At 33.2% G+C, this 21,313-nt stretch overlaps 1 protein-coding gene across 5 annotated transcripts in view; it reads right to left on the bottom strand.

The window, feature by feature from the left end:
• Nucleotides 1–13,758: 13,758 nt before the first annotated feature.
• Nucleotides 13,759–21,313, bottom strand: part of LOC113521184 (prolactin-releasing peptide receptor-like) — a 187,270-nt gene continuing 179,715 nt past the window's right edge. For all 5 annotated transcript variants that reach the window (XM_052894114.1, XM_052894113.1, XM_052894112.1 and 2 more), the window contains 2 exons: nt 19,724–21,274; nt 13,759–15,783 (listed from right to left, as the gene is read on the bottom strand). In XM_052894114.1, coding sequence (XP_052750074.1) covers nt 19,732–21,036 — 1,305 coding nt within the window. In that variant the 5' untranslated portion in view covers nt 21,037–21,274 and the 3' untranslated portion in view covers nt 13,759–15,783; nt 19,724–19,731. The remainder of the gene's footprint in view (nt 15,784–19,723; nt 21,275–21,313) is intronic.

The following is a 21,313-nucleotide window of genomic DNA, read 5'->3' as shown; positions in this document are numbered from 1 at the left end:
ATCAGGTGGGTCGTATGTTTGTTTGCCTCTTGTAGCTGCTAGTAACACTGGCCTTGAAGAAACCACTTTACCCCGTTTTTTATGTATACGATTTGATGATAGCTATAAGATTGAAGGGATTGTTGGTAATGGCATTTAATGGAAATTATTGTTAGGTTTTTATTATAACATTTTACTTTTGAACATCTCGATTCAATGGAATTTGAACTCACATGTTTGTGATATTATTGTTTACTTTTGCGTTGTAAAAGAAATAGATACAGAGGTACGTGAGCACATGGAGATCCTAACTATTAAGGAATGCATACACTGAGCCTGTGGAATTTATAGGCAGAGACTAAAATGTCATTAAAATCAGCTGGCCATAAAGTTATTGTATACAAATAAGTTTCAATATAGACTAAAAAGATCTCTCCCAGCAAGCATTTAAAAATTTAATTAAATTGAGATGACATTTTGGATATGCATCTCCTACGTTCACAATTTGTAATACATCGGATCTGATTATAGCTAAAAAGGGCTAACTGCAGATAGAAAAGAGAAAAAAAAATTGCGTTGCGTGGTCTTCGGATTTTAAGAGACGGATTTAATTCCCGTCTCTTATAATCATAGTGATCATTTAGGTAAATTATGACACAATTTGTGTGATGTATGACAGTGAGTGGGTGGGAAATACTCGTACTTATACTTCGAGTACGGAAGCATGATAGCGGTACCTCAGTCTACTCGTGACTCCTACCTTTATCTAAATCATCAATTAAGTTTATTTTACCTAAATTATCACATTAATTGCTGTTTTTTATAATCTATGTCTCTGATATACGGCTCTCTAATTATTTAAGGGATTATTAGTTATTATATGTAATTAATAATTTTATTCGAATTATTTTGTTTAATTCCGCTAACACATAAATACTAATGGTAGTGGAATTAAACAAAATAATTCTAATCAAATAATCAGTGATATGAACTTCAGCAAAATAGTTTAGTAACCACCTAGTTTAGTAAAATAGTTTTATTTTAATATTATAAATCTGAAAGTTTGAAGAAGAATAGATGTATATATGGATGTTTGTTACTCGTTTACGTAAAAACTACTAAACGAATTTGAATGAAATATGGTACATGGGTAGCACATAGTTGTTGTGGTAACAGCTGTTAACTGTCCACTGCTGAATATAGCCTCTCCCATAAAAAAGGTTTTACCATTAGTTGCCACGCTTGGTAGGCGCATTTTGACTTTTGGTAATGTTTTAAGAGGGACGCTGCTGCCCATCCCAAAATCATTAAGTTCCATTAGTCGCCTCTTGTGACACCTACGGAAAGGGAAAAGGTGGCCCATTCTATGCCTGGACTTACATGGCGTAATTCAGCACATAGTTATGCGCACTTATTTACGCGGGTAAAGCCGCAGAATACAGCAAGTAACAAATAATAACACCGATAAAATACATATTAAATTTATTTAATTACGTTAGGTTTTCTTGTTCACTAAAGAATTGAATATGGCAATCATGCCCAATAATGGCCGCCATAATCTATTAATCCAGTAGTCCAAATTAGAGCTATTATGCCGTAATTGGGTTAAGTATCCTAGTGTTATCTTCGTAGAAAACACAAGAAGGTGAATAAAAGTAAATGAAAATGTTTTATATCTTTTTATTTCCTCATTAGTACATGGTATTTTATGTAACGCTGCATTTTATTGAAAATTTAATAGTAATAATATTTACATTAATTGGAACAAAACCAGTCAAAAAGTGCTTTATATTATTCTCAATTTCATGTATAATATAGTATGTATCATATATGTGTAAGTACATTTGTTATTCATATATATTTATTCGTTCATATATGTAATTTTAGTATGTATGTATATCAATAATTAGTAGTACCGCATTCGAGTATTCTGACACTTCCCTATGGTTGACTGGGAGAGAATGCTTTTAGCATTAAGTCCGCCATGTACACATATTTGTACTAATGAATAAAAAAAAATAATAAAAAAAAAAAAACAAAATAAGTCGTAAAAGATAGCTGACAGGGATTTGTGGAAGAAGAAGACATACTGCGCCAATCCTAAATAAATGGGACAGGTCAAGGCAGTGATGATAATATGAGCAGAGTAGCGAGATAAAGTAAGACAAAAAATATTAAAATTTAAATTTTTCACTGCATTTCTTATTTTTGTAACTGTTGAAATAAAGTGTAAATAAATAAATAAATAAATGTTATGTGAGTGTGAAAATATGTTACGGAGCACAGGTTTCAGCAGTTTGCCCAAGTTGTCTCCAAATTAGATCATAATCGTAAACTGTATCTCGCAACGTGTCTGGAATGCTTTTCGGACCGCAATCAAATTGTGTGAAATATTAGCTATGTCGTCGATTGGGGCAAAAAGGTCGTTTCAAATAAGCAGATTTACCAGAGGGAGTCTTTGTACAAAAGTCGATTGCTTGGGTACTTCTGTCCCGTTTGTGTTTCTACTGTGAAGTAGTTGTGTTTGCATGGCTGTATTTCGGTTTAAAGGGTGAGATATGGCGTGAATTTACAGGGTACAGAGGAATAACACCTGAGTCCTCAGGAATGGCAACGCATGGGTGGTATCATGGGTGAAACAGTATACTTTGTTATGTTTATGGTTTTGCTTATGTCTATAGACGACGGTTACCACTTTCCATCAGGTGGGCCGTCAGCTAGTTTGCCATTCTAAGTTGTATAAAAAAAGCCACTATCGTCACTCGTTTCACGCATACCACACCAGTTTCAGAGACACTTGGTAACAACTAACTGTTTCTGAAGGGAAAGAAATATTTTTCTCTTTATTTCCTGTCCAAACAAAAATGGTGTTGCTGAGTTAGGTCTGATTTCAGCCACATTATTCGTCATTGGTACCACCAGCTTAAATGAATAGCCTAAGCAGGGTTGCCGTTTTATTTTCATTTAATAAATATAGTCGAGGTTTTCCTTAGAGACTACAGTATGGAGTTTTTTCAAAAGGATATCTTAAGGTTTTTACAGGGTCGGTAATTCGCACCTGACATCCCTAGTGTTGCAGGCGTCTATAAGCAGTAACCGCTTACCATTAGACGGGCTGTATGCTTGTTTATCACCTTCGTGGTATAAAAAAAGAAATGATTATGAAATCGATGATTGCAAGCGACTCTGGATCATAAAATAACAATTCAAGTGAAATACAGTAACCTAAAATACAGATTAAAATATACATAAAAAGGTATAAGAGGCGGTCTTATCGCTAGGGAAATCTCTTACAGACAACCTTTGGTTAAAGGAGAACAGAAAGAATTAATTAAATGTAGCAATAATTTCCATGCCTAATTAAAACCTTTCGACTGTGCACTGCTGAATATAGACCTTCCGCATATTACGCCACAAAGTACGAGCCTCACGAACACTCTTGAGATCGTTACTCCATATCGCGAGGGGTCGTCTCACGTAGAGTGAGCTTGCCTAGATGAGATCGCTACTCGAGTACCTTTTTTATTTATTTATAACATTATTAAGGATAAATAATAAAGTTAATAATGAACAAGTAGTAAGAGATATGCATAGATGAGAAGTGAACCCAGAAATGATAGTTGACAGGGATTTATGGACGAAGAAGACATACTGCGCCAATCCTAAATAAATAGGACAAGTCAAGGCAACGATGATAATATGAACAGAGTAGAAAGATAAAGTAAGACAAAAAATATTAAAATTTAATTATTCACTGCTAGTAAATAAATCCATCTCTGAAACGGACGAAAAATGTTTTACGTTCAAAATCTTTGAAACGGACAAAATTTGATTAGACCTCCGTATGACATTTCGAATGTCTGTGAAGTTATGGAAAGACCTTTCAACTCGAGATTGTCGATCGTAAAATATTGTCCAGAACAAACTATTTCTATTAAGGTCTTGAAGTACAAACATCCATTATCGTAATATTTTTCAATATAAACTCACTTTGTTCTGGATGAATTACTCATCAATATTCAGATAGCTTGCTTGGATTCGAGACAATCTATGAATATAAAATAAGTTATTATAGTGTATTTTACTGTTGGTTATAATGACCCTAATATAGATAAAACGATGCAATACATTAAGATTAATAGATCTTATTTTTAGGGTTTCGCTGGTGTAAAGGAACTAGGTTATGTTGCGACTTTTTTGTTTTAAATAATTCCAGATAGATTATTTATATTATAAATGTGAAAATGAGTTTGTTTGTTAACTCGTATGGACTTAACGAGTCAACCAATTTTCATAATTTTTTTTTATGGATGATAATGGAAATGGTAACCTCGCCAGCGCTAACGGTATACGCTGGCGAGACACCAGTGAGGGATGATAGGTGAGAATGAAAAAGTAGGCCAGTTAGTTCATCGTGATGAATACACCTGGAATATAGCACGATGGTTTCCAGGCCACGTGGAGGTCGATCTGATAGGATATATTGCAATTAATGGGACTGCATGACTTACAATCCATTCTGTCCCAAATTTACACGAAATTAGATGTACACGTAGTATTTGGGATGGAGAAGAACGAAGACTACTGTTTATTTCGATCATTTAACAAATCACGTTTACGCGAACGAAGTCATCGTTAAAATCTAGATTAAAAATATTTTAAGATAAATAAGCTTAATTTTTGATTAAATATATATAAAATCGATAGTTTTATGTGAGCTAACAAATGCGTACTAGGTAAACTTAAAGCTGGTAGCACATGTATAAAATATTTTGTATATAGACATCTACAGGGGAATTGAAAAGTCAGGCCAATTGGCATTACGGTTTTTGATACCCGAACTATGGAATGGGTCGCTACTTTAGTTTAATAGAAATGAGGATATTCCCAGAGAATGTCCTTTTCCTGATCCTATCACGTAAAGAAACGTCGAGAAAAATTGTAAAGAGATTTACGTTCCGGCGGTAAGTTTGTATGAAAATCTGAGTTTATGAAACTGCTTCTTCTGCTAGTTTTCACTTGAAAAAAGAAAACCATAATATTCTTAATTTAAAATTTAAAAATAAATTTAGCATAGGAATGAATAAATTACGCTCAGTTCTGTTTCGTGTATATTGTCAATATTAAGTATTATTTTAAGTCCCATTTTTTTTTAATTAGGGCGAAAATCTTCAGAAAGAGATTCATCCGCCGGCGGGACGAAGAATGGGTACTGTGGGATTTTTACCCACTAAAAACACCCCGGTATTCCTCTCGGCGCCTACCCGCCGGTGACTGAGGCTCGCGACTAGCAGTCTTCCTAGTCACCAGTAGTGCCGCCCCCTCACAGAGGCCCTCTCCGAGTGGCGCGCCAACTCACGGATCTTCTCCCTCAGGTGGGCTTCGGGCGATTTTAAGTCCCATAAACAAACCTTATTCAGATTTTGTAATATTTTATGGATTTAGGCTGCGGTAACTACAATATATGCTTTAAATACTCCTTTTGGTCACATCAGACTGGTCCATGATTTAATATTAGAAGGTAGGCTATTTTATTTAGGTACGTAATATTTATTTAAAAATACACAATCGGGACTTAACGTGATGAAAAAAGCTTTTACAGGTAAAAAGTAACCTACATACTTGCTTCTTTATTGCTAAAGTTTCGACATGGATTGCACTATGTCATCGTCACGACAGGTAGTGATCAGGACAAATGACTTTTCATCGCATCAAGTCCTGATTGTGTATTTAAAATATCTGTAAACAACATGAAAGTTTAAAATAAAGTACATATTACTTTTTTTTTAATATGATATAAACACATACAAGATAAACAAACGAGGTAAGATTTAATCTTGAATGAACAAAAAAAATCTTTTCTATTTTTAATGCAATTTGTAAAAAAATTGGATGAAAGTAGGGCAATGGCAACAATTATCCTTGAGGAGGTCACTTTGACCCTATATTCTACAGCGTTGTGTTTGGAATTCACAAGTGACTTCCAAAAGGAGAAAGTTCTAATATGGCTTGAATTTTATCTGATTAAGTTACTCGATTGCGTCCCCTGAAATAATTTTTGCAAATGCAATCAATAGAGCTCGCTAATGTATTATTCCCATTTTAATTCTGTGAAATTTGAAGTTTGCTGTCTAATTTTGTGGAGCAAAAAAGTGATTGATAGAAAGCATAATTTAAAACAGGGTGTAAGGTGTAAGATAGGTTGGCAAAAGCTGAAAGAATAAATTTAGATCATTACTCTGAATTGAAAATTAGTGGTAATTCTTTCTGGAAAATTTTAACTTTTTTTACATATAATATTATATATGCTATATTATGTAAGATATAAATAGAGATAATAATATTATATTGTGAAATACTATGAAATACAATAAACCAGCAATGTCATAGTCATATCATTGCATAGCATCAAAACTAAGAATTGTTAAATATATAACTGTGGTGCATTTCCTGTGAAAATAATCTGCCATCTGATCCATAACATTTATCTGAATCAGCTGTTTTTGTATTGGCTAACCTGCCTTTTCTATACGTAAAATTTACAACATGATGTCTTACAACAGGTGTCTACAAAAAAAAAAAAAATCATTGTAAGGTATTTATAAAACATCTCATAGGTGTGATCACAATTGAAGTTATTTTGTATATAGTGTATAGAGACTGAGTCCAAAGTCCATGTGTTTTTTAAATATGTTTGTTTACACATAAAATGTCGGTCGTCTGCTCAAGCCTTTACTGTTAGGCTAATAAGCTGTCAGACACCTTGGATCTATCAGATTAATAGTTGACACTAATAGTAATTGGGTATGCTATTATCAAGTTTGTTTATCGATAAATATCTTGGAAATTGGAATTAAACTGAGCTATTTATAGTATAAAGGCCTGTGCATACAATGTATAATTTGTTTATTTTCGCTTTGTGTTTCTTGATCTGTTAAATCCAACGAGAGATAATTCTAGGCGTATATATTCTGGTTTTAATAAAATATTTAATATTGTTATATATTTTTTTAAATTTGTACTAAAAATATACAAAGGAAACCTGATGAGGCTATTTTGTCCGTCCGTCCGTCCGTTTATCCATATGTCTACCTTTCTCTAACAGTGCTATATCGCAGCAACTATTTGTAATTTAGAATAGGTTTACATCATTTATCTTCGAAGTTTAAGAAGTAAAAATTTGAAATAATTATAGTTCATTCAAAGGTATATTACTGGAAATATGTGAACATTACAAGTAAACTATAATAAAGTTATAATTAGCATCGTTTTTGCAAAATGATAAAAAAAAAAACTTCTAAAAACAAATGTATTTATGCTATCCAGTGTTTCACTATAATTATGGTACAAAATATAACTATCAGGGATCTATTTTTACGACAAATGCAATAAAGATAAAGATAATTTCTTTATATAATATAAATTATATCTTTTTTTGACAGATTTTTTTATACCACAAAGGTGGTAAATAAGTACACAGCTCGACTTACTTGCTGTAAGCGTACATACCACAGAATATGGATACCGCAATACCAGGGACATTATCTGTGCTTTGCTGACCCTGGAGAAATCTTAATACATATGCATCCTGCTGAATTCCAAGTGTATTTATCACGATGGGCTAACTGACCTGCCTTTTCACCCTCACCTATAATCCCTCACTGGTGCCCCATCAGCGTATACCGTTAGCGCAGACGGGGTTACCATTCCATTATCACCCATTAAAAAAATAGCTTAACTTTAATTGTCAACCCACCTGCGAAGCATACCCTACCAGCAAAACCCCTCTTACAAATAAATGAGGATGTAGCAGATCAGTTGGCTTATCGTGTCAAATTCAACAAGAACTAACGACGACAGTTTTCAGGAGAAATCGCATTGAGGTCAAACTTATAGAGTATACTGCTAGCAATGAGGCTATTAGATTCCCCATTACTAGCAGTACCTATTCCTCTAACGCACACGAGTTGTGTAACTAGTCGGCTTATGAAAAAGGAAATAACGTCTAGGGAGAAAAAATCCGGCGTCTGCTCAGGCCTTTACCATTAGGCCATTAAGTCTTCAGACACCTTCGATCCATCGAATCTGTAGTTGACACTAACGGTAATTGGGGGTGCCATTATCAAGTTGGCTTGTCGACTAAACATCGAACGTATGTGTTGCAAACTTAGCCAATTAGTGAAGGTAAAGTTGCCGACATTGTAGAAGATCCCAAGTTGCAGTGACAGGCGACAAAGATTTATAGTTATTGCGGGTATTTGTATCTAAATACTTAGTTACTTTTAACCTTTGTATATTACTAGTGGGTCGCCCCGGTTTCGAACGAGTAGATAGAAAGTTATTTTACCAGAAATCTTTACCAGAGGGAGACCTTGTACAAAAGTCGATTGCTTGGTTACCTCTGTTCCATTCGTGTTTCAACCGTGAAGCAGTTGTGTTTGCATGGCTGTGTTTCGGTTTGAAGGGTGGGATATGGCGTGAATTTACCGGGTACAGAGGAATAACACCTGAGTCCTCAGGAATGGCGACGCATGGGGGGTATTATGGGCAAAACAGTATACCTTGTTATGTCTATGGTACTGCTCATGTCTACATGCGACGGTTACCACTTTCCATCAGGTGGGCCATCAGCTTGTTTGCCATTCTAAGTTGTATAAAAAAAAAACCAGAAATCAAATCTTTTCTTGTGGTATAATAGTACGAGGTCTGTCCGGAAAGTTCGTATAAAAGTGTTCTGGAATGCGAGAAAGAGGAGTGGGGAGGCCAGGTAAGCGCAGGACCCCTTCCTTATGTCCCTAACAATGCTTCAGTTTTGGTCTGACCGCCGTGCGGTGCGAACTACGCCATCTGTGAAGTTACCTCTTAACGAAACCCCGTCGGCATGGAGCCCGCTTCCGTTGAAGAGCAGCGCGTCGTAATCAAGTTTCTCTCGAAACTCGGCAAGAATGGCAAATTTTTGCCGATCTCAGAACAGTTTATGGGGATGATGCTGTGAAGGAACCAACCGTCCACAAGTGGCTAAAAAGATTCAGAGAGGGCCGAGAAAGCGTTCAAGATGACCCACGTTCAGGACGTCCTTCCACTTCACATTCCGACGAAAACATGGAAAGAATTCGAACTTGTGTTAATGGGGACCGTCGTTTAACGGTCAGACAGGTGGCTGAAGAGCTTAATTTGGGCAAAACCGTGGTCCACGAAATTCTAAGAAACGAACTTCAAATGAAAAAAATTTGCGCCAAGATCGTTCCGTGAGTTTTTGAGTAAAAATTCCATTACGGTGACCGAACACCCCCCCTATTCGCCGGATTTGGCCCCGTGTGACTTCTTCTTGTTCCCAAAAACCAAATTGGTACTTCGGGGGCGGCATTTGGGGGACATAAATGAGATAAAAAAAGCTACGACGGGGCAGCTGAGAAACCTACAACCAGAGGACTTTCAAGGAGCCTTCTCACAGTGGAAACGGCGTTGGCACAAGTGCATTATGTCACAGGGGGAGTACTTTGAAGGGGATAAAATTGATTTACCTGAATAATTGTAAAATAAAATTTTTAAAAAACTTTTATACGTACTTTCCGGACAGACCTCGTATAGACTAGCGACACATCCCAGCTTCGCACGGGTTGATAAGTAGAAGATTATTATTATTTTGATTTAACTAAAATACAGTCCATGTTATTTGCTGATAATGCAACTTTCTACACAGGAAAGAATTTTTGAAATTGCCTATATTTTTTGTGTTTGTTCATTACAAACATAAAATTTTTAATCAAAGAAGTAACCTGTCCTTCTTTATCTAAAAAAAAAAAAAAAATACGTGTATAGAAAACGACATGTGTTCGGTTTAACAATTAGAAGTAACAACCTAACAAAGAAATTAATTTTCATATTTATAATATTAGTATGGGCAAACCATGTCGGGTCTTAAAATGATGTTTAATATTTCAAAACACGTAACTCTGTATTTGGAAACATAACTGGCAACACAAATGTGTGCTTGAATCCCATCTGATATCAGTAATTTACATAATTGGATATAATTAGCTGAATAATAATAAATACATGAAACTAGCAATTAATATGTAATGAAGTATCATAGTAGGCAATTATAATAATTATGTATAATAGTGATGGGTAATATATAGCAATATCTATATATAATATAATATATTTTTGTTACAATATCTATATACTGATTCAATAACGAATATGTTAAAAATTTGTTATCCAAAAAATAATATTGGATAATAGACTTAAGAGACACGGGTTGATAATAAAAATGCTTAAATATTGTAGTTCTCTTTTATTACGTCTTTATCGGTAGGGAAACAAAAACTAATAATGTCAGAATTCTAAAAATATAAGAACAATAGAAATATAAAAATATGAAAGACGGAATATGATGGCCAGTTATATAAAAGACGTAAATTGTGATGACCAGTAATACGCCACAAGACTTTTACAAATTGAAAATAGATATCCGACTTGGGCGATATCGAAATTGGTTATGACCTTTTTTTCGGCATCAGTGCCTATAGGAACCCAATATATAGATATCGGATCGGTATCCATATTACCCATGTCTAATGTATAGTAAGTAATTATAATTATATCGTGTGACTTTATGGTTCAATTCAGTTTATATATTTATTACAATCCACATAGTAATAAATAAAAGCACATAAGGTACTGTACCAAAAGAAAGGTTACTTGCTGAGACATAGCAATTAGAATGGAGAAGGGCGTGATAATTAACCGACTTAAAAAAAGAAAAAGGTTTTGTTCCATTGTATAATTCTTATTTTATAATTTCTGTTTAAATATAATGACGTACGAGTTTGTATTGCCCGCTCTTTAGTATCAGAACTGGAAAAACAAAACTTATACAAGTTAGATTTTAAGAAATACAACTATGAAAACCGCATTGAATTTGGCGTAGTAGTTTTTATATGATCGCGGAACAAACATGCAGACAGAAAGGCAGACAAAGTTTCTAATAATTATTGTTTTGGCTTAAACTGCTCTTTTTAAGATCCTTCATATAATTCTTTTTTAAATATCTCCCATGAACAATCATCATCCAGTTACAATTTTTCTATAATATGTATAATAGTAAGACATAAGAAATTGAAAAATATTTAAAATCTTATCTAAAGTTCTTTTTAAAATTGTTTAATTTATTTTTTAATATAAATTAATTCAATTATGTAATTTTACCTGCCTAAATTAATTTCATTCAATCTCAATTTATGAACACTAAATTTATGCTTATTTAAAAACATTGATAATAATTTTATACCTTGAGCCTTACTTACTTACTCTTCAATGTCTATTTGTTACTAGCAGTGTCTTGCGGCTTCACCTGCATTAATCAGTACAAAAAGTATATTATGTAATAGGTTTTTTTAATTGGTGATAATGGAGTGGTAACCCCGCCTGCGCTAACGGTATACGCTGGTGGGGCGCCAGTGGGGGATGATAGGTGACGATGAAAGCAGGTCAGTTAACCCATCGTGACGAATTTCACTAAAATTAACCACGATGTTTTCTAGGGGAAAGCACGTGGAGGTTGACCTGATGAGGGTGTATTGCTAGCAATGGGTCAGTTAGACCCCATTATTAACGATCACTTTCTCCCCTTATGTGATAGGTTAGGATATAACTAGAGAATACAATCCCAGGATCTCGACTGACAAAGGCAACGGGTCGTTTTATATGCCGCTATAATAATTATATATAAATTGATTGTCTAAATTAAAACAAATATTTAAATATAATTTTTGAATGACAACAGACGCAAAAAATTAAATTATATCATCCTTAATCAATTGTAATACAAGATTTTAATCTTATTCTTATTTCAAAATTCTACCAAAAACATCTATATTACTTAGATAGAAGCAGTTTTTGGTAGAAGGTTGATATAACTTACTCATGCACCAAATTTTATTCAAATCTGTCTAATAGTTTTAGCGTGAAAGAGTAACAATTATCCATGTATTTTTATAAACTTTCGCATTCATAATATTCATAGGATTTAATTAAATAAAAACAGTATCCACTTCCAATAAATGTACAGGTACATACAAATTTCATACAAACGATTTTGTGAACATTGCAATTGATTAGATATTTTTGTATTACAAGAAACATGTTTAAGTATTCCAACCTTTATTTCTATTAGAACAACACCATTCCAGCTGATCCATTATTATTCTTAGTACTTCGGATAAAATAACATTTGAGTTCGCACGTTCTTTACAGATCCATTTGTAACAAAGATAAATATGAAGATAAATTAACTGTTCCATTACGGATAAGTACATTTTGGTTCACATAAAAAAAAAACAGCAACTTCAAACTTGACAAAACGCATTGAAGAATTGCGAGACGTTTTTTACATACATTGGATTGACATTTAATAGTCGTAGTTAGAAATTAAAATAATAATTAAATAAAATTAAGTATTTTTTTTATACAACTTAAAATAGCAAACAAGCTGACGGCCCACCTGATGGAAAGTGATAGCCGTCGCCTATAGACACGAGCAGTACCATGGACATAACAGAGTATACTGTTTTGCCCATGATACCCTCCATGCATTGCCATTCCTGAGGACTCAGGTGTTGTTCCTCTGTACCCAGTAAATTCACGCCATATTTCACCCTTCAAACCGAAACACAGCCATGCAAACACAACTGCTTCACGGTTGAAACACGAATGGGACAGAGGTACCCAAGCAATCAACTTTTGTACAAAGTCTCCCTCAGGTAAATTATTATATAAATTAAATATTATATAAATTAAGTATATAGTGAGAGAAAGAAAAAAAATAGTTTACTGGTAACCTAGTGTAGGAAAGCTACAAAGAAAAACACCCATATTATAGATATACTTATGAATAAGGGGAGACAGGGATTGTTAGTAGTGGGAGTCTAAAATCCTATTGCTAACAATATACCCTATCAGATCGACCTCCACATGATTACATCTGGATACCTTGGCGAATTTGTCACAATGGACTTATTGATCTTCTTTCATGCTCACCTTTCATTTCTCACTGGGGCCCTGTTAGCGTATTCCGATAGCGCAGGCGGTGTTACCATTTTATTTTCATGTATTAAAAAAGTTATCATTACAAATGTTTGTGTTGCGCGGGGATCGAACCCGCAAAAAGAGATTTTTTGCTTCTTAAAGAAACACGACAGGTTAAATTTTCTCAAAATTAATATAAGACAAACTATGTAGCATAACTATAAAATATACAGATTATTTATAACTTTACTTCCACTTTTTTATTTTTTTATTTAGAGAAAAACCGTTTTCTCTCCTCTTTTAAGAGAAGAATGTAGACTGAACAGATGTAGGCACTTAATTATTATGGCAATACTTTACACTTTATGTTAGTACTTTCCTTGCTGGAAGAATTTTTTATCTGGTCTCTTAACATTTTCAAATTCATTTATATTAAATTTTCAGAATATTCAGTATTAAGTAAAAGACCATAATGCCGGATTCCCACTATGGTATTGGTCTTGGTTCGCGCTCGGTACGCTCTTATTATGGACCGGAGCAGTCCGAGAGCGGTCCGAGAGCGGACCGAGAGCGGTCCGAGATCGGACCGAGAGCGGTCCGAGATCGGACCGAGAGCGGACCGAGAGCGGACCGAGAGCGAACCGAGATCGGTTTTGTAGTGGAGATCTGGCCTTAATATCCTTATTATTCAATTCTTCATTTACCTAACACGTACTTACTAATATAAGATAAAAATCATAAACCATAATCTTTGGTATACTTTATTTATATTTAATTACAGCAAATTGCACATATTTCTCCATTGACATTTAATTAATTACAAGGCGTCGCTTCGTAGATAATACACGATATTTTTTTATACAGTTATAAAAATAGTTATGACATATCTAAACTATACAAATTTAAATTTCTTGCATACTACTTAAGGTTTAGATTTAAAAAGTACTTTCGACAACGGGCTCAAAGTTCTCAAAGAACTACATAATTGACGAAAATACTTTTTTCATTAATATTTATTTACATTTATAAATTTACATAACATTTTATTATATGAATTACGTTTAACGTACTAAATCTAATATTACTAATTATGTACAGTACTTATTTATATTTCAATATCATCATTATTTCAAAAATTCGATGTTATTGGCACTCAAAAATTGATATGATGATGATTGATTGAAAAGTATCACTGTCTTGATATAATATTAAATTTTATACATCGAATAGATATATTTATTTCTTTAGATTCAAGAATTTTCGAGAACTAATTGGACTTTATAAAAAATAGTTACACAAATTCGGATTAATTTGATTGAAACTTCATAAATTAAATTGTAATATTTTCAAAAAGAAGGTAATTAGAATTAAATAATTCTATATCTACACTTACAAGGATTAAAAATATACAAATAAAAGTTTAAGTAAAACAGTAATTTTAACGGTATAAGTAGCGTTCAGTCTTAGTGAAATAATTCGTTGCCAATGAACATATCACATAACGCTATCTAGTTCCAATTAAGCTAAACAAAAACTGGCCGTGTCCCGGCATAGAATCGGTGATCTCTTCTTTTCCCGTGGTTGTTGTAAGAGGCGACTAAGGGAACTTAATGGTCGAGGGATGGCAGTAGCGTAGTAAGTCCCTCTTAAAACATGACCAAAGCCTAACTGTAGTTGCCAATACGCTTGCCAATCGTGGTAGCTACTGGCAAAACCTCTCATTATGGAGGAGGCCTATGTTCAACAGTGGACAGTTGACGGCTGATATAATAATAATAATAAAAATGAAGCGAAGCTTATGTTACGACTATAAGGTACTTGTATCTAATTTATAAATATATCTATTTAAATACATACGGTCTTATTGCAAAAAATATTTATAAGACTGTTTATCTAAATAGTGGTTAACAAAACTTCGTATAATTGATTAAATTTTGTTTAGTTTAGTGTCTTTCACACCATTATCATCAAGTCAGTCTTTAGCTGTCCATCGCTGAACTTAGTTAGTGTAATTATGTTTATATATAAATAAATCTGCAAAAAATCTATAGATTATTATTATATTGAAATTTGTTTATTTCTATTTTTAACGTGAGAAGCAGCACACTTCTTTTATTTTGATTTTGTAGTAAATTGTCTAAGCAAGTATTGAATACCTTTCTATTGCAAGTTTAACTTTTTTTGTGGTAAGACAAAGTACAAAGTAAATAAATATATAATTTCTCATTTCTTCGAGATTGATTTTGATGTTAAAAGGAAAACACTTATTGGCAAATAACGACTTTTTATAACACAAATTAATTAATAAATTTTCTCTTTTTGTTATCAACCATGGCTGCCATTCAGTATATTATATTGCGGAAATTAAATTGCCACACGCTGGCAGTGGAAATTCTATGGAAGCCATTGCGAATATAAGCAACAAAGGACAGTTTATTTTTTTGTTATTTTCAGTTGAATATGATTTTTAGCTGGTTGATAAAGGTTCTTAATTATTTTACTAAGACTGACAAAAAAAAAAAAAACAAAAAATTAAAAATAGAATCAATTTCTATGTTTTGATTTGTCTTATGATAAAATATTGTTCGATTCGTATGTATAAATACGTGTTCTTTATTATGTTAATTGACTTTGGACAGAAGTATAAAGAATCTAAAATTTTGTAATTAACTGTGTTTACGAAATTCTTTACGAATAGGTACAATGTATCTCTAAATGTATAATTACAACTTTAAATTTAAAAATATTTTCTCGTTGCTACGGGAACGATATCTGAAATAAAAAAAATTCATAATATTAATATAATCATCTGGTTGAACCTTTTAGATTATATAGATAGAGTGTCTCCATACAAATGCTTTGTGATAAGCGGGTCATTTTTTTTTCATACAATTTTGCGTGGTAAATAGTTATGAGTGATTCCTTTATAACTTCAATATTTATTTTGTCTTATATATATTCTGCACCTTTTTAATGCATGAAAACCCATTTTATTTATTAAATAATTAAATATTGTGTGCGTAAATATATAGAACATTAATTAAAACAACAAGTCAGCTAATTTGACATTTAGCTGATAAAAAGTTGACCCTTTTTTGAGGCTCGATGAGGAGCTACGTGTGATTTCAGAGGAATTTTTTCCCGCAAACGCTCAGGCTGTGAAAAGAGCTCCCTGCTGAGGTTTTCTCTATAGACTACAGTATATAATTCTTAAAAAAGGATATATTAAGGCCTCTTCAAGTTCAGCAACGCGCACGTGACATCTCTAGTGTTGCAAATTTTTTTTTTTTTTTTTTTTTTTACAACACAGGGGGCAAACGAGCATGCGGCTCACCTGATGGTAAGTGACTACCGCCGCCCATGATCACCCACAACACCAGCGGCATTGCAGGTGTGCTGCCGGCCTTTTAAAAAGGAATATACTCTTTTCTTGAAGGTTATGTTGTCGTATCGGTTCGGAAATACTGCTGCTGGAAGTTGATTCCAAAGAATGGTTGTGCGTGGAAGAAAGTGCCTTGAAAAACGCACGGTGGAAGACCGCCACTCGTCCAGATGATTGGGATGAAACTTTAGTTTGTGGCGGGTTGTACGGTGGTGAAAATCAGCAGCAGGTATCAATCCGAACAATTCCTCAGAACACTCCCCATGATAAATTCGGTAGAAGATGCACAGAGACGCAACATCTCTGCGCAGTTTCAATGGGTCAAGTCGGACAGTAAGGCGTTGACTATCGATAATTCGAGCCGCCCGACTTTGAATGCGGTCTAACGGAAGGAGTTGGTACTGTGGCGCTCCTGCCCACAGGTGAGAACAGTATTCCATATGCGGCCTGACTTGGGCTTTATATAATTTCAGGCGGTGTTCTGGCATGAAATATCGTTTCACCCTATTGAGCACTCCTAACTTTTTGGAAGCTATCTTAGCCTTCTCCTCCAGATGACCGCAAAACTGGACGTCGCAAGATATATCAACGCCCAGAATTCCTAGACTTGACTTTTTATCAAGGGAAGTGCCCTGAAAGTGAGGAGATACGACAAACGGCGTCTTTTTTGCGGTAAATGTCCATAGGCTACAGTAACCGTTTACCATCAGACGGACTGTATGCTAGTTTGCCACCTTCGTGATATATAAAAAACATGCTTTTATATAATGTCAACAGATTGTTTTAATTACGAATATTTGTATTACAAAAAAACGAAATGCCTATTTATTTGCTTAATTTCATTTATGCATATATATTGATATTTAAAACGTTAACATATTTTTTTTATTAAAATTATATTAAGTTCTTATTAATAATAATATCAATACTAATAAATTTATTTTCGATTTACTAGAAAATATTGTTTATCGACTGTTGTTTAATTTATTTCAATTTATTTTGGCGGTAACCACCAACAAATGCATTCACAAAGAGGGTCGACTTCAGGCAGTCGGCCGGTAGTAAAACTATAAGCCAAATCTGTAATATAGATAAAAAACATATTACGCCGACCCCAAATAATAATTGGGATAAGGGTAGGAAGATGATGATCATTGTTGTTTAATTTATTATTATATAATATAAGAACAAATACCTACCTAGATTAAATAACGCTTTCGTATAATGCAGACTTTTTTTGTATTACTATTACAAAAAGTCAGAATACCTATTTTTTTTTATAAATTAAAAAAGTGAGAAAAAATCGAAAATCACGATACAAAGATAGCAAATAATAAAATAAGAACATCATTATCGTTGAGTGCTGCATGTTCAACAGTACTTCAACTATTTTTAACGACCACATCTTAAGAATAAACATATTTGTTATATGATTTATTATACACTATTATTGAACGAAAATAAACAATACCATAATTTACAATAAAGTAGTGCGAAGTCACTATAAATAATATTATTTATAGAGGATTGTAAATTATATTAAATAAGATAATGAATCAAGTCTTCGTATACGAACAATTATGAATGGCTATATTATTTATTATATATGTAGTTTAATGTATTTCTATTATATTTTTATTATTAATAGTTTAAAAAGTGAATTTTGCTAGTGAACTTACAGTGTACAGAAGCTTAGCTCTAGAAGCTATCATTAGCGATATAATATATCGTATATATAAAAATCTCGTGTCACGATATTTGTTGTCGAACTCCTCCGATACGGCTCGACCGATTTTTATGATTTTTTTATGTACATTAAGTATATATGAGATTATTTCGTAAGATATATTTCATAACGCGAGGTGATTAGGGTGTCTCTATCCAGACAAAAATATTTATACGACAGAACAACGTTTGCCGGATTAGTTAGTATTTATATATTATTTATACAATTTAGAATAGCAAATAAGCTGATGGCCCACAGAGCTAACTGTCGCCTATAGACATTTATAGTACCATGGATATAACAGAGTATACGGTGAGATAACTCAGTGAATTTATAGGTTACAGAGGCATAACACCTTAGTCCTCAGAAATGGTAATGCATGGGAGGTATCATGAGCGAGACAGTATACTTAGTTATGTCCATGTTTTTATGTGTATAGGCGACAGTTATCACTTTCCATTAGATCGGCTATCAGCTTGTTTGCCATTCTAAGTTGCATAAAAAATATTGACAAGGCGTGAGTTGGTGGAAAAATCTGCAGAGTCAAGGACTTCCTGATAATTTCAAGGAAAGTATAAAATTATTATATTCATTTTTCTCTCTGAGTAATAACTTATATAAATATATACCTAATATCTATTTTATCTAGTTGTAGCAACAGGATTATACTATAGTTTCTATATTATCTTACTGGAATATATTTACGTAATATAAAATTTTATAAAATCTTTCCTAACTCAAATATCTCATTGAGTGCAAAACATTAAACAACTTTCAAAATGTTCTCATTCGAAATTATTACTTCATAGATTTTTAGTCACTTTTACATCAGAGATTCCAATTACTTACAAGTCCTGTTAATTCATTAGAAAATGTATTGAAGACGTAAAAGTTAAAAATGCTTTTATCATTACGAGAAAATTTTGAAATAAAGTTATAATTGTTATCAGTTGAGTAGTGACTTTGTATTGAAGTACTGTCACGAGTGAGATAGAATAGAAAGAAAAGAAAAAATAAAAAATTTGCTTCACAGTTAATTAGTTGTGAATTGAGATTCAATTAGATTTTGTATTCATAATATCTTTGAAAATAAATATTATTCGTATCATCTATTTCTGATAGGTTGTATTTACTTGTATTTTTGGATTAATCAAATATCATAAAACGATAGAGACGACGCATAGGGATAAAAAAATAGATAGGAAAAAATATTGAAATAAGATTTGACCATTAGTCGTGTTTAAAATTATTTTTTTAGGAGGTTTAGACCCTTCTAAAAGTCGCTTATGTACTCTCAGACATGTCAATACAAAGCTTTGTTCGTGTATCACCACGAATTTTGACGTGGGCATCATGTAATTCAAAGGTGGGCTGGGCTTTTCTTAAATAGGTTTGATTGTTGAACTATTTCAAATGTTTTAATTATAAAGTATATTATTTTGCTGTAAAGGATCATAAATTATGGGCTTAAAAGGCACTTTGACAATTTAATGGATGGCTTCTTTGCAGTAATTGAATACTGAGTTGGAATAGATTAAAGAAATTATGTTTTGTTCTATCACAGGATTCAATTTTTAAATTTCACAACGATTTTAAATACTGACCTGTTGGATTACAATGCAGATACAATCGGCTCCTTATCGGAAGTAATTAGTGATTTATCTACAAACATATACATATTCATACGATCTTCTTCAGGACTTGTATTGTCTATTGGCTTTTCGTCAGGACTTATATTCTCCACTCCTTCATCTTCGCGTCCCTTTAATTTTTCGTCAAATTCGATTCTATATCTAACTGAAGGCAATTTGTTAATTGTTGACGTCAACAAAGATTCTTGGACAGTTTCGTTACCGTTACAGGTTTTCTCTGAACGAAATGCACCAGTTTTTTCTGACTGGCTAAATTTCCTTTTAGATTTCTTTGTGACTAAAGCTCCTAAACATGGAAGTATCTGTTTGAACTCTTTGCGGAAATTCTCATTGAGCCATGCATATAAAAATGGATTATAGCAAGTGGAAGACATTGCTATGAAGTGCGCAAGGAAAAATAACACCATATAATACGTCCAGTCTTCTGCTAAAGAGTAAAAGTCACTACTGATATTTATTAGATTCAGTGGCAACCACGACAAGCCAAATATAGCTACCATTGCAATTAGCATTCTATTCGTTCTCCTTTTCCTTTCTCTTTCTGCATCTTCCTTCTTACTATTTTTACTTCCTGGTCTAGATTTCAATCGATCGTTTAATTTAATACTAACACAAGTGTAGCAAAATGCCATTACAATAAAAGGAACAACAAATTGCATTATAGTTGTAACCGCTCCAAAAGCTTTACGTATATGATCAGAAGGCCATTTTTCAGCGCAGTAAGCATCTTCAAGTGCCATGTAATATCCATAAGGAAAAGTAACGGACAAGGCGAAAACCCAAATAAAAATTATTAGGCCAATACAAGTCTTGATTTTCATTCGTGGTTTGAATGGATAGATGATGACGAAAAATCTATCTATAGCTATTGAAGTCAGTGTGAGAGTTGAAATGTAAACGCTACAACCTTGTGCATAAGGCATGATATGGCACAACAAGCCACCAAAGACCCATCTTCCAAGAAATGTGTAAAGAGGAGTAAATGGTACGGCAAATACACACAAGAATATATCCGATAATGCAAGGTTCGTGATAAAGAGATTAGTTACAGTTTGCATTGCTCGATTCCTGATTACTGCGTAACATACTAGAGCGTTTCCAAATATTCCAACGACGAATATAATAGTGTATGCAACACAAAAAGCTGCTTGGATAGCTTTATTTTCTATTGGGTCTGTGAATGTTGAATTTGCATCGTGTTCATTTTGTATTGTCAAGGTACCATTGAATATTGGTTCATCTGTTAACCATTGTTCGGTCGGCATAATTTTGTATTGTTTTTAACTGGGCATCATAAACCAATTAGGTTTGCTACTATCATGTTTGTACGGTTTTATTTGTTTCGTTCTTGTATTGTCCTCTGTATTATTTTGTCTCATAATGTTTATGTAGGAATTATTAACATTGCGTGAAACAAAAGATAATTGACTTAAAAATGTTGGTACACGTCTGCATTACTTGGTTTGTTTATCACTGCTATCATTATTGTTCTTCTTTTATCATCTGAAACAAATTAAAAATAAAGGTTGTATTTATAGTATT

Source organism: Galleria mellonella, unplaced genomic scaffold (assembly GCF_026898425.1).
Source record: "Galleria mellonella isolate WM207_F2 unplaced genomic scaffold, CSIRO_AGI_GalMel_v1 utg19, whole genome shotgun sequence".
Lineage (NCBI taxonomy): Eukaryota > Metazoa > Arthropoda > Insecta > Lepidoptera > Pyralidae > Galleria > Galleria mellonella.
This window is presented reverse-complemented; position numbering and strand designations above follow the sequence as displayed.